Raw genomic sequence first — 15451 nt, 5'->3', positions numbered from 1 at the left:
ACATCTTAATAACAAATCCTTTTTGCTGGGATAGATGGGACTGTCACAAAGTTGGATTATGTCTCCCTCTTTGCTCTTCCTCTCTTACTCCCTTCTCCTTCCTCCTTTTCTTCTCTCCTCATTTTGTCCTTTGATGGATTAATGTGCTATTATGACTTAAAGACAAATCATGTAGCACCCTGTTCTTTTTGTGCCTGTTATCTACTGATAGAAAATGGAGCAGAATCAGGCTCTGGGCCACTGGGGCTGCTCCAGAGTTAGCATATACATTCCCTTGTTCCTGTTCTTGATTAACTCTGCTATCTAAGGGTAAATTTTGATATTTGTTTTTGCTTTACCTATCATAGATGTTGTCTAAGTATGCCTTTTTTCTTTTTTTTTGCCTGCATTGCGAGCTTCATTTGCTGTTACCATCAAAGGCTCATGGCTGTATTAACCATCAAAGGCTCATGGCTGTGTTAACCATCAATACAAATATTGAAACAGAAAACTACTATTCTGATTTCTAGGCATTTAAATAGACAGGCCTATTCTGGGTAGAGTAATAGCTCCCCTCTCCAACACTCCCTTAATGGGTATGCCCAAGTACCAGAAGGTACTTTCACTTTGCCCAGAATGTGTCTCTTTAATTACTTGACTTCTACTGAGGGCGAAGGTTGGAGTTCCCCATATTTTTTGTTGGATGTATCCTCTTAATATTATTGAATTACCATAATCCAATTACAATCCTTACCTTTAGCCCCAACTTTCTCACTGATTTCTCTCAGATGTATATGAAAATAATATAAGTAACGCTTAAGAAACATATTATAATACTGCCAGTCAGTGTCATTCAGGTTCCCCTTTGACCAACTTTGCTTGAATTCAATAAGCCTTGAATCATTGTAGGCTGCCAGTGTCTCAATGTCTTCCACCTCCAGGGAGCCCCATAAGGTAATTACTCGGTCACTGGAGAAATAGGAATTCTGTGTGGCTGCCATGCTGATAGAGCCTGGGGAAAGAAGAGATTGTGAGTTATGTCTGAGTATGTCTCTCACATACATGATTAATGAACTTGTCAAACTCCATCCCTGCAATTCTACACTCCAAATAATCACTTGATTTTTTTTATATGGGTTTAAATTGGCCACATTAGCCCTTTAAGTAACAAACATTGCCAATTCAATAAATACCAGCGAACAAGCAACATGTAACAACATAAATAGGCAAGTGTTTCCAGAAGAGAGTCTTTAGGTGTAAACTTCAAATGTCTTAACTAAGAACCACAAAGTAAAAAAGAGCATTTAGGGGCACTCAGCCTCCTATCTGTTATGTAAGATTTTTTTTAGGATGTAACATTGTCAGAGAGGCAACAGAGTAGAATTCATTTTAAAATCAAGTAAAGCTTTATTACGAAGTGAGTAAAAACATGAATAAGGTCCATAAGACCACACAACATTTTAAAATATCACATTGTGCATATAAAACAAATCAAAATTGATGGTATGGTATATAATGAGATGGAAGATTCTTAATAATTGGTCCGACTTGACTTGACCTGCTCCCTTAGGGAACTCAGACATCCATCAAATGTGTAGATACATTGAGAATAGTCAATTTCTGCAGCTCCAGGGGGACAGGAGAAACACCACAATTCAAAGTCAGCTATACCCCAGCCAAAATGCAGGCGACGATCTGTCAGGCACTAGACCATTCAGGAGGGGTGGTCGACCTTATACTGTTCTGTCTCAATCACTGTAGACAGAAAAACACCTCAGCCAATATGAACATCTGCCCCTTCTGAATAGTCCAGTGCCTGATAGATCGTCCCCTGCATGAAACAAATCCTCCTACATAAGTTGTACCTGTTTATCTGCAGTCTTCTATTCTCTGAGCCCAGTGAGGAGAGCTCTGAGAGTTTATTGGAGGGAAAGGACACATCCCCCTTCACACATCACACAGAAACAGGGCTGAGACTGTCAATCACAGGCTGTGTGCTGGAGGTCCCTCCCCTGTCACCTTTTTTCTCTTGGTGTCAGGAAAACTTATCAGAAGTGACTCATGCTAATAGCAGAGGAACAAATTATCAGACAAAAATTACACTTAGTGCTCTGGACTGAGACAAGTACACACTATAGGGGATATGCTTTGTTCATATTTCATATCTGAGGTTTAAAACCACTTTAAGTCTGTTTCTGGTATAACTCTTTCTGACAATCATACATATATAAACATCCTGCACTGCAGCATGATGTGCCATGCTAAGGATACATTCTATAAATACCTTCCTCTTTGGGAGCCTTCTCAATCCCGGATGTTACTGACAACTCCGGTCACCATTGCCGTTCAGTAACCAATTGAGCGGGGTTCTTGACCATGTGATCACATGCAGGCCGGAGGCTTCATTGAAAAAAGTGAGTCTTTACACTTTAGGCTGCAGTGTTCATCTATAGCACCATATTTTAACCCTTTCACTGCCAGAGCCATTTTTGCTTTTTTTTTCCACACATGCTTAAAAAATAATTTTAGGCCTGAAGATTATATAACCCCCCAAAACATTATATATTTTCTGAAAGCAGACACCCTAGAGACACAAATAGTGGCAGTTCCAATTTTTTATGTTAAGTTAATTTTAAGGCACATGAACACAATACATTACCCAATTTTTTGGTCAAATATAAAAGATAAGTAAAGAGATAACATTTCAAACCATAAATTTGCATGTACCAGTGAAATGGCGACAAACTTCAGTACCCTATATTTTCTATAGGTGACACTTAACATAGGTAAGTGTTTAGTGTTGCGAAGGAGGTCTGGCGGAAGAATTATTGCTCTCACTCCGACGTGTGCAGAGATATAGAACATGTGTGTCGCAATCAGGATTTTCATGCGTAGGCACTCCCGACACGTCCATTTACGTTTATACATGCGTATATGTAGAGGTGGGGGGCCTCAAAAAAATGTTTAGAGTGGATTTTATATGTGTGGATGCAACTTTAATTTTTTACAATTTAAGAACAAAATTTGTTTTACTTAGGTTTTTCTTTCATCACATATAGGACAAAAAGTCCCCTATGTGATTATTTATTGGTGATAGGTTCTTTTTAATGAGACATACATATTTGGCTGGGGACACCGAGAGGTGGACCTGGAAGTGATCGCATTCTGGGTCAGCAACATGGAGGGGAGGAAAGCAGATGTGTGTCCACTCTGCTCCCTCCCCTCTACCGGGCGGAACCTGCTATGTTGGACCTGGGGCCCGCAGATGGGCAAGTGGAGCCCAGGATACATAGAGGGGTCACGCGTGGAGGGTGGCACCATTACTGGGGGTGTGTGGGAGCAATTGGGTGGCAGTGTAGCCACCAGAATGATTTCACCTGACAGGCAGGTGTGTAACCCCCCCTCCCCTGTCAGGTTCATATGATGCGCAGACCTGGCAGTGGAAGGGTTAAAGGACGATTACACTCAAGAACAATAATGCAACATGCTGCAGCTGAAAGTCTTTAGATGTGCTGGCTAAGCGCATTTTCAACAAATACAGGAAATACCTCCTGATCTTGCCAGAAATGCATTGCCCTTGTCCCTTCCTGTGAGTTCCCTTCCTAGCTATCTTATGTAATGTATCACTTCTCCAAAGAAAGAGCCTAGGAGGAAGTACACATACCAATATTAGGAACTTCCTCCAGCGCCTCAGATGACACCTACTGCCAGTGACCCGGGGCAATCAGCTCACCAGCCTCAGAGCACCCACCTGCCATATCCATTCATCTTTACTATTGGCTCTCCTTCCACCCGGCTACTGTACAGAGGTGAAGGTAAACAAGGGACACCTGACTGCCGTCCTGAGACACAGGGATGCATGTGAGAGAACCATGGATATTAGTTCATGCAGGAGGTTGTTTCATTAGTGGAAATGTTCCAGACTTACATTTTTGTGACTGGAAAAAATTATGCCTTTTTGGGAGAAGGTTCAGCTGCTTATAACTTTGTGAATGCTCTAGTTAGTAACACATAATTGAAAAGGGGATGCTGTGATGGAGGTGAAGACAAGGTGCTGTGATAGAGGTGAAGACAAGGTGCTGTGATAGAGGTGAAGACAAGGTGCTGTGATAGAGGTGGAGGGGGGAGCGGTGATGGAGGTGAAGACAAGGTGCGGTGATGGAGGTGAAGGGAGGTGCTGTGATTACGGATGAGCTGAACACCTGCTGGTTCAGTTCGCACCAGAACTTGCGAACAGGCAAAAAATTTGTGTGAACACTATTAAAGTCTATGGGACACAAACATGAAAAATCAAAAGTGTTCATTTTAAAGACTTATATGCAAGTTATTGCCATAAAAAGTGTTTGGGGACCTGGGTCCTGCCCCAGGGGACATGGATCAATGCAAAAAAAGTTTTAAAAACGTCCGTTTTTTCAGGAACAGTGATTTTAATAATGCTTAAAGTGAAACAATAAAAATGAAATTTCACTTTAAACATTATTAAAATCACTGCTCCTGAAAAAATGGCAGTTTTTAAAACTTTTTTTGCATTGATACATGTCCCCTGGGGCAGGACTCGGGTCCCCAAACCCTTTTTATGGCAATAACTTACATATAAGCCTTTAAAAATTGGCACTTTTGGTTTTTCATGTTAGTGTAACATAGACTTTCGAATTTGCAGCGAACGCCGCATATTGTTCGCTGTTCGGCGAATGGACGAACACCTTATGTTCAAGTTGAAATTACATTCGACTCGAAACATCAGGCTCCTCCTTAGCTGTGATGGACGTAAAGGGGGTGCTGTGATGTAGGTGAAGGGAGGTGCTGTGACAGAGGTGAAGATGAGGTGCTGTGATGGAGGTGAAGACAGGGTGCTGTGACAGAGGTGAAGTGGGGTGGAGTGAATTTAACAGTTTGGCCACACCCATTTTTTGCCACGGGGCACATCGCACTACAGAACTCCTCCTTCCCAAGCTGTCTCTCATTCTCAAGTTGGGAGGTATGGACAACAGCATTGTCAATCAGTGGGGAGGAGGTTTAGAAGAACTGGTGGATTTAGATGGAGTTTACAAAAGTGTCCAACAATGTAAAACTCAACTCTAATGCCCTGTACACACGACCGGTTTTGCCGTCGGAATAAACTCTGTAGGTTTTTCCGACGGAGTTCTGATGGAATTCCGCTCAAGCTGTCTTGCATACACACGGTCACACCAAAGTCCGACCGCCCAGAACGAGGTGACGTACAACACGTACAACGGGACTAGAAAAAGGAAGTTCAATAGCCAGTAGCCAATAGCTTCCATCTCGTACTTGCTTCAGAACAGACGAGTGGGTTTCCCGATAGTAATTAGTTCCGTCGGAAAAATTTAGAACATGTTCTCTATCTAAGTCCATCTGAATTTTCGACGGAAATAGTCCGATGGGGCATACACACGGTCGGATTATACGATGTAAAGCTCCCATCGATCTTTTTCTGACGGACATTCCGCTCGTGTGTACGCGGCATAACAATTTTTATTTATTTTTTTTTTTTATTGAAAATTTCTGACCAGTACAAGTTAACACAACACACAAACCATACAGAGGTCCCCTACCTAGGACATTTGGATTTACAAACTGATTGATCATCTGGATAATAAAACGTAAGGAGAGAAAGAAAAAGGAGAAAAACAAGAAAAAAAAAACAACAATGTACAATATCCTGCTATGTTGTGAGTAAGGAAATCAAATAAAACCAAACACCATTAACATGGGGTCATAGAGTTTTCAGCTAAGTAGATTTTGTACTCAAAAGGTAGTTGTATGGTCATCAAGTACCATACCAATTAGTCCAAGGTTTCCAGGATTTTTCAAAGCTAGATAATGAGTCAGATTGCAGGGTGAGTGTTCATTTATGTAAATAATGTTGGTGGGTGGTATGTACAGCTTCGGATGGATTCGGAGCAAGGTTCTCTTTCCAATGTCTAGTGATTGTTAATTTAGATGAAAGAAGAAGGCTGGCTCTGGTCCTGCGATAGGCAGTGGGGAAGGCATCAATACCCAAGTCAAGACACCAGATATGTCCAAAAGGATTTGAAAAATTTGCCTCCAGAAGCTCCAAATATTTTTATAGGACCATAGTATAGTTAGAAGGGTGTATATATAAATCAAATCTGTGCTTGAGTATACAAGACCACCGAAGCTGCTGTGCATGATATGTGACATTACAAACATGAGTGCAAACAGTCCAAAATGGCTACTGGAGGAAGTACTATTTCCAACGTTTTATACCTGAATCGTTCTTATCCATGTGTTATTCTTTATATTAAATCATTTTACCAACGATAATACACTAGAGTGTGTACTCTTTTTATGACATACGGATTGCTAACACACCTGGACACCTGAGGGATAGTGGGTTTAGTGACAGCAGATACCAAGCCCCCCCCCCCGATAGCATTCAGTTGCCTAAAGAAGGAGGATGATAGGCGTTATTTGCAACCTGGAAGGCGGACCTATGTGGTGGACCTCTGGTGACATGACACTATGGTTTTCCTCTTAATGATCTCCACCTCTTGAACATGGCTTATGGGACTATCAGTGTTTTATTTAACCATTCTGGAGATTTGGGACTTTATTTTACATACTGTATATTCATTTCTTGTGGAGCATAAGTCACTATTATCATGGATATTTTTTGTATAGTTCTTTCACTTGTGTATAAATTTTAACACTGCACTGTTTATATTCACATATGTACAAGGTTCCCGTAAGACCACAACCTCTCCAGCTCAGGGAAGAACTGGATGGAAAAAATTGGCAAGTCTGTAGGGGGTGAGATACCATCTTGTGCCAATTTTTAAAGCTAATTCCCAGTGATTTACACAGTGGGATATAGTGTGGCTATATCTTATGGCTTGAAGCCATTGGGGAGGAATAAAGGATGTACAAAGGTCTGCTTCCCATTTTATCATGGAGCTGGTTTTAGAAAACTCACATTTGTTTTGTGACAGGTTGTAAAGCAATGATATGCCCTTAACCTCCCTGGCGGTATGATTATTTCAGATTTTAGGTGCTGAAAGCGGTACAATTATTTTGCACAGAAATTTGGTGTTTTATATTATAGGTCTGTAATTCTTAGAAATAATTCACTTAAATCTGTCCAAACAAGAGTCTAGTAGACATCCCGGGTATGATAAAGCTTGAAAAACTAAATAAAAAATTATAATATAAAAAATAACTATAAATAATTATAACAAATAATAATATAATAATAATAAAAATTATTCAATAATGTAATCAAATCAAAAACACTGAAATTTGCTCAGTTGCAGAATTGTTTTGTCTTTCGTTACATTTAGTGTTTGACGACGGATTTCCCCACAAATCACTATCACTCAATTCTGCAAGTGATTCTAATTTATTATCCTTGTTTTCTAGCTGGTCTAGCTGGTCTAAAGCCACTTTTGATGTAAAGGGACAGTTTTGGTTGCTATGGACAGTCTCCAGTTTCCAGGCAGAAAGAACAGTTTTTATAATATAAAACTGCATGCAGGACACTGGGCAGACCACTAGGGACAAAGGTAATGTGTAATTATTTGATACAGTAATGTAATCTGTAGGATTACAGTATACTGTATCTGCACTGTGTGTTTTACTTTTTGAATTTGGCGCAGAACTCCATCCCTGTGCGTCGCAACGCTCGAGCGAGACACGGCGGCTCGCAGATCACAGCAGGGAGACATCGCAGGCTCCAGGGGACAAAGTAAGTAAACTCTACAAGGATCCTGCAATGCAATCCCGAGTCCATAGTTGCCAACAGTCCCGATTTGCCTGGGACAATCCCGATTTTGTGACCCTCGTCCCGATCGGAGGCTGTCCCAAATCGGGATTTTGCCCAGGGAAATTGGGAATGTTTGCTTTTTCATTTTCTTTTACATTTTTACATTTGGGCTTCAGAAAGATGGCCGCCGGCGCTGCCGCTAGATTGTTCCCCCTTGTGTTCAGTGGAGAGAGGAAGGGGGCTCGATCTGTGCAGCCAATGAATCGGCTTCTCCTTTCACATACTGAAGCCTGGCTTAGCTGCACGGATCGGCCCCTAACACTAGAATGGGGGATGTAAAATTGATGTTCTGGAATCTTGCAATCTTATATTTTTTGTGGCTGATGCTTGGAATAGACTTTCAGTAGAGGTAGTGAGTCAGTCAACCGATCAAACATATTTAGGACAAACAGATCTCTACTCATACAAAAAAGCTAAAAAATTAAAAATTTAAAAATTAAATATACAGTATGGCTATACACATATTGTGTGTGTGTGTGTGTGCATATATGTATATATACATACATGCTGTGTATATATATAAAACAGGACTGACTAGATGGACCATTTGGTCTTTTTCGGCTGTCAGACTTCTATGTTTCTATGAATAGTAACTATAACACATTGATATAGTTTGTTGATATAAGTTGTGATGCATAATGAACTTATTGTACATTAATATAATTAATATAAAACAGATCCATGTTATTTTCTTACCTGCAGCTGTAATGCTCAGTAGTAAAAGAAGGGATACAATAAAGGATGCGATAAGGACCTTCATCTTGCTTCTGTAAAAATGCTGTGCGAAAAATTAAACTCTACTAAAATATTATAATAAAGAGGAAACAGACGTACGTGTTCCTGTTCAGCAGTATAAAGAGAATTCTTCTTATTACTGTACTGCGGTGGAACAAGTACAAATTTGGAACCGCACAGCTCTTGTGGTTGAACTCTGAGCAACCTCCTGGCCACTGGGTAGGTTCCTATTTCTTTCAGGATCATATGAAAGACCTCACATGACCTAAGGTTTATCTATCCCAAGAACAAACATTACATATGTAGCACACCCCCTAAGGAGCCCCCAAGTAAACTGGGATCCCCCACCCTACACAGCCAGGCACCCCAAATCTTCACAGGCACGTTTGAGTCAGAGAACAGTCCGTCACTTTGTTTTTCTTGTTTTATTGCAGGATAATATCTTGGATAAAGATGGGTGGTTATGGGATGCCCATTTGACTTTAACAACAAACTTCATGGACAACTCTTCCTATGGACAACTCTTCCTATATACAGTCTCTATATACAGCTCTATGTACAGCTCCACTTCTTCCAGCACTCACTTGCTTGCAGAACCCAGCTGGAACACTGCGAATATCTGACAGTCACTCAGTCAGATTGAAGCAATAACCCATTGCAGGCAGGAACCTGAGGCCCCTTAGTTGTGTAGCATAATATCACATAGTTGCCAACATTGTAAAAAAATTCATAGGGACATTTTTTTGGCTGTAGGCGGGGTCTTATTATAATTAAGGGCGGCATGTGTTTGTAGGAGTGATATAGAAAAAAAAGAAAAATGCGCCGCGCCTAAAAATGGGCGTACTTTACGTGAAATAGTGGGCGTGGCTTGTATGGGTATGGTTCAAATGGGGGTGTGGTTAGAGTCTGAGATGAATGAGAGATGGAGAAAGAAAGGGGAAAAGAGGGAGGGAGAGAGAAAGGAGTAAATAAGGCAAGAAGGAGAGAAACGGAAGGAAAGAGGGATGGAAGGACAGCAGGCCCTGATCCTACACCACAATAGAAATGTGTATTCCAGAGTTTAACAAAACAGCAGATAAATACACTCCAAATACCATCCCCCCAGGAAAATCTCATCAAACAGATACAAGAGAGGGTCAGAGACTGCGGATATGATACAAGAGAGGGTCAGAGACTGCAGACATGATACAAGAGAGGGTCAGAGACTGCGGACATGATACAAGAGATGGTCAGAGACTGCGGACATGATACAAGAGAGGGTCAGAGACTGCGGACATAATACAAGAGAGGGTCAGAGACTGCGGACATGGTACAAGAGAGGGTCAAAGACTACGAACATGGTACAAGAGAGGGTCAGAGACTGCGGACATGGTACAAGAGAGGGTCAGAGACTGCGGACATGGTACAAGAGAGGGTCAGAGACTGCGGACATGGTACAAGAGAGGGTCAGAGACTGCGGACATGGTACAAGAGAGGGTCAGAGACTGCGGTTTCTGTCTTACTAACAGCCCATTTGCCAAGCACAGTTAGTAAGACAATAAATAGTTAATAATCTGTGAAGATCCAAGCCTGACCAACATAAATCCTGAAAGGCAATATAAAAACAAACAAATCTTGTAGCACACAGGGCTCTGGCTCTTTAGTAACAGCTGCAAATCATCAGGAACACTTTCACACTCACATGTAATTCAGATTGCAGCATTTTCCAGAAGTCTAATCATTATCTGTGTGCTCACCCTTCCTGTGTGCAGTTTAAATAAAGAGAAGAGTGAGGGGAATCATTTCCTAACCAGTGTGAGCATTGGCTGATCTGCATACAGGATGGGTAAGCTGCTGCTGCTGCTTTGACTGTGTGTGTGACACAGTGTTAGCGATCAGCTTCAGCTGTTTCTGCAAAGATTCGTGCCAGAGTCCTGTGTGCACTCCATGACGAGAATGGTGCCATACCTTCTACTAAAAGCAGGTCCAAGTTTCTCTTCCTTCCCCCCCGCTCGGCTACAGCCACCGGCATCTTCTTTTCTGTCAAATGTGGCGGGCTGTGGAAGGGATGGGTTACAGAGGTGTGATTGGCTAAAGAGGCAGCAGGAGGGTGGAGTAACTCATCAGTAGCTCCACCCTTCCACCTAGATGAGCAATTCTATTGGTTGCTACGCTGCTCATCAAGGGACCTGTGATTGTAAACCCACCCAGCAGCACAGGGAGTACCTATGGCAACTATGCTAATTTAGCGGCGGGGCACACAGGTGGGCAAGGCATAATTTAGGTGCGGCAATCGCCCCCTATAGCGACGCCGGGTGACAGCGGAGCAGTGAATTTTCTTTTAAGGGGGAACAGACACTCCAGCCTGGTTGCCCCCTGCCCGGGACAAAACTGATTTTTCGGGAAACTTGCTAGGACGACCTAAACCCAGGACAAAGAGCTGAAAATCGTGAATGTCCTGGGAAAATCGGGACTACTGGCAACTATGATGTCAGTGTCCAGCTTGCAACGCTCCTGTGACTACTGATCCCAGCACCACCTCTTCAGTCAACGCCAACCCACCTGGCTGCAGCTACCCCTCTCACTAGCCCTGCAGGCTAACTGCTATCCGCAGTCTTCCAGACTGACACACACCAGCCCTCCCATCTGACTCTCAAGAGATCTCCCATACGTGTTAACCTGCTCCTGCTGTCCTCTCTTTGCTCCTGTGCCTCCAGGAAGGACTTCCTTCATGTGTTTTGGCAGGATCTTTCCAGCACCTGAGCCCCAGGCCCGAGATCACCCACCCCCAGACTAGAGGGCAACCTCAAAGGCCGCAGAAGCCTCCACAGCACTCCATCTTCCACCCGACTGCTCCTGCTGGCATGACTCATGTCTATTTATGAGGTGGCCTGCCCCCTTCCAGCCCCTTTTTGCTGGGGGATTTTTTCAAGGACCTCATAAACATGCATGGCAGCCCCTACTTACTCCCACCTTTCAGCTTTAAAAGTTTCTACCAACTTCCAGATCAGGGGGAAGTGCCAGAGAGAGCTGCCTGATGAGTCATCCAGCTCCTGAGTCACTGAACCCTGACCTAGATTAACAGCCCAAGCTTGCCCCCCCTCCCCTAGAAAAAGAGGCTGTCCCTATGGCTGGAAAAAAAACCACTCCCGAGCCCAGGAGAAAAACAGGGCATCCTATAAGAAAATAAAGGAGGGGAAAAGGGAAACAACGGTGAAGAGGCTATGTACAAATAAGTAGGCAGTTTAAAAAATATACTTTTTTTTTAAACTATATGTAGCGCTACCCTCTTGAGCTTCGCAAGATAAATCAATACCCCTCTGGTTGCCCTGACCCTGTGAGTCCTCTGCCACCTCTGACACCCTGGGTTCAAACATTTTTCCTCTAAATAACAGCAGCAATAAGGAAATACATCAGAATTAGTTAAATCAGGAATGGTTTATTCAATGAGATGAATGAGGCAAGAATCAAAGAACAAACCTGAATTTAACCCCAAAAAGGTTGTCTTACAAAGAATGTTATTGGTAGCAAAATAACTAACACCTTTATGATCCAAACATTTAACAGTGCACACTATATTGCCTATACCCAAATAAGTGCATATAATGTCTATGTGAGGGGGCTACAGGAGAGCAGAGGAATGACTCTTATGAGTGTCAGACCCCTCTTTACTGCTCCTTCACATAAGAATAGGAAAACGACAGATAAACAGATACAACTTCAGCAAACAGTAACTGTAGCACAATTCAACCTGCTCTTACAGAGAGTTCTTGTTGAAATGCTGCTTTAACATCCCTGGCGGTTTTCCCAAGTGTGGCTCGGGGTTAAATTTCAGCACCATTAGCGTTAACCCCGAGCCACACTAGGGATTGTATTGCAGGATCCTGGTGCGGTATACTTACCTTGTCCCCAGGATCCTGCGATGTCCCCCCGCTGTGTCCGTGGGCTCCGTCCATGGGCTCCGTCCTCCGCCCGATGCCTCTGTGTGCTGGGCTCCATTCCCTGCGAGCGTTGCGAAGCACGGGGGCGGAGCCCGGCGGCAAATTCAAAAAAATTAAAAAATCATAACACATACAGTACTGTAATCTTACAGATTACAGTACTGTATGAAATTATTTCACATCCCTTTTGTCCCTAGTGGTTTGTCCAGTGCCCTGCATGCACTTTTATATGATATATACTGTTCTTTCTGCCTGAAAACTGGAGATTGTCCATAGCAACCAAAAAGTGTCCCTTTACATCAAAAGTGGCTTTAGACCAGCTAGAAAACAGTGATAGTAAATTAGAACACTTGCAGAATTGAGCGATAGTGAATCGTGGGGAAATTCATTTCATTATTATTATTATTATCTTATTATTTTTTATAGTTATTTATATTTTTTTATTGTATTATAATTTATGATTTTGTGTTTCAAACTTTATCATACCCGGGATGTCTACTAGACTCTTGTTTGGACAGATATAAGTGTGTTATTGCTAAGAATTACAGGCCTACAATATAAAACACCAAATTTCTATGCAAAATAATTGTATCGCTTTGAGACGCAAAAATCTGACATAATCATACCACCAGGGAGGCTACCAGCTTCAGCAAACAATTCCCTGCAGTGGGGAGAGAAGTAAAAGTAGTCCAGTGTTGCTGTGTGGCAATCCAGTTAATCTTCATCTAGATCTCAGATGTTTAATTGCATGCAAAGAATATTGATTGATAAAGCAGAATAGCTGATCCAATAGATGGTGTATAACCAGGAGACAATATTCATGTGAAAATCAAAACTGTAATTTAAATCACAATAATCACTGACTTAAAGATGTTAAACTCTGTGGAACTACAAGCAACAGCAGAACAATGGATGGCATACATGTCTGTGCATAGTGTCTATGATATGCTGGAACAGATCTTTAGACTAAAGATGATAATGGGTGCAGGAAGCAATGATGATGATGTCTATATACAGTGTCTATCAGAATGGGTTATCGCCGGCTCACCGCACTGGAACAGGAGTTGATGATGATGATGATGATGAGGATTATGATCTCTTAGGAATGTGGCTCAAGGGAAGACCTCCGGCCTCCGCCGCACCACGGCTTATACAGATCCGATATCCCTGCAGGGTGGATGGAACAGGAGCGGCCTCCAGGCTGCTGCCGGACAGTGAGGGGGAGCTGTCTGCAAGTAAAAATGAATACACCCCTCACATTTTTGTAAATATTTTATTATATCTTTTCATGTGACAACACTGTAGAAATGACACTTTGCTACAATGTAAATTAGTGAGTGTACAGCTTGTATAAGAGCCCTTTCACACGACGGCAGTAAAACAGCGCCTCTTTACCGTCGTTTTAGCAGCGGTATTCGGCTGCTAGCGGGGTGGTTTTAACCCCCTGCTAGTGGCCGAGAAAGGGTTAAAACCACCACAAAGCGCTGCTACAGCAACGCTATGTCGGCAGTATAGCCGCACTGCCCCATTGATTTCAATGGGCAGGAACGGAGAAGGAGTGATGTATACACCGCTCCTTCACTGCTCCAAAGATGCTGCTAGCATGACTTTTTTACCGTCCTGCTAGCGCACTGCTCCAGTGTGAAAGCCCTCGGGGCTTTCACATTGGAGTGTGAGGAGCGGCTCTTTCAGGGTGCTTTGCAGGCGCTATTTTTAGCGCTGTAGCACCTGCAAAGCGCCCCAGTGTGAAAGGGATCTTACAGTGTAAATTTGCTGTCCCTTCAAAATAACTCAACACACAGCCAATAATGTCTAAACCGCTGGCAGCAAAAGTGAGTACACCCCTAAGTGAAAATGTCCAAATTGGGCCCAATTAGCCATTTTCCCTCCCTGGTGTCATGTGACTCATTAGTGTTACAAGGTCTCAGGTTTGAATGGGGAGCAGGTGTGTTAAACATGCCATCTCATGGTGAAGAACTCTGAGGATCTGAAAAAAAAGAATTGTTACTCTACATAAAGATGGCCTAGGCTATAAGAGGATTGCTAAGACCCTTAAACTAAGCTGCAGCACGGTGGCCAAGACAATACAGCAGTTTAACAGGACAGGTTTCACTCAGAGCAGGCCTCTCCATGGTCGACCAAAGAATTTCAGTGCACGTGCTCAGCGTCATATCCAGAGGTTGTCTGGGTGCTGCCAGCATTGCTGCAGAGGTTGAAGGGGTGGGGGGTCAGCCTGTCAGTGCTCAGACCATACGCCACACACTGCATCAAATTGGTCTGCATGGCTGTCATCCCAGAAGGAATTCTCTTCTAAAGATAATGCACAAAAAAGCCTGAAAATAGTTTGCTGAAGACGAGCAGACTAAGGACATGGATTACTGGAACCATGTCCGGTGGTCTGATGAGACCAAGATAAACTTATTTGGTTCAGATGGTGTCAAGCGTGTGGGGCGCAAACCAGGTGGGGAGTACAAAGACAAGTGTGTCTTGCCTACAGTGAAGCATGGTGGTGGGAGTGTCATGATCTGGGGCTGCATGAGTGCTGCCGTCACTGGGGAGCTACAGTTCATTGAGGGAACCATGAATGCCAACATGTACTGTGACAAACTGAAGCAGAACATGATCCCCTCCCTTCAGAGACTGGGCCGCAAGACAGTATTCCAACATAACAACCCCAAACACACCTCCAAGATGACCACTGCCTTGCTAAAGAAGCTGAGGGTAAAGGTGATGGACTGGCTAAGCATGTCTCCAGACCTAAACCCTATTGAGCATTTGTGGGGCATCCTCAAACGGAAGGTGGAGGAGTACAAGGTCTCTAACATCCACCAGCTCCGTGATGTCTTCATGGAGGAGTAGAAGAGGACTCCAGTGGCAACCTTTGAATCTCTGGTGAACTCCATGCCCAAGTGGGTTAAGGCAGTGCTTGAAAATAATGGTGGCCACTAGGGATGCACCGATACCATTTTTTTTTACAATGAGTACGAGTAACAATACTTTTTTTTAGTACTCGACA

General features: G+C 42.9%; 1 protein-coding gene across 1 annotated transcript in view; it reads right to left on the bottom strand.

The window, feature by feature from the left end:
• LOC141107541 (antigen-presenting glycoprotein CD1d-like) overlaps positions 1-8629 on the bottom strand; it is a 35868-nt gene extending 27239 nt beyond the window's left edge. Inside the window, exons 1-2 of the mRNA XM_073598347.1 lie at positions 8477-8629; positions 734-991 (exon numbers count right to left, since the gene is read on the bottom strand). Of these exons, the coding sequence (XP_073454448.1) occupies positions 734-991; positions 8477-8540 (322 nt within the window). The 5' untranslated portion in view covers positions 8541-8629. The remainder of the gene's footprint in view (positions 1-733; positions 992-8476) is intronic.
• Positions 8630-15451: the final 6822 nt, after the last annotated feature.

The sequence above is a fragment of the Aquarana catesbeiana genome, linkage group LG09, assembly GCF_042186555.1.
Source record: "Aquarana catesbeiana isolate 2022-GZ linkage group LG09, ASM4218655v1, whole genome shotgun sequence".
Classification (NCBI taxonomy): Eukaryota; Metazoa; Chordata; class Amphibia; order Anura; family Ranidae; genus Aquarana; species Aquarana catesbeiana.
Note: the sequence above shows the minus strand (reverse complement) of the source record. Positions and strands in the feature narration are given on the sequence as shown.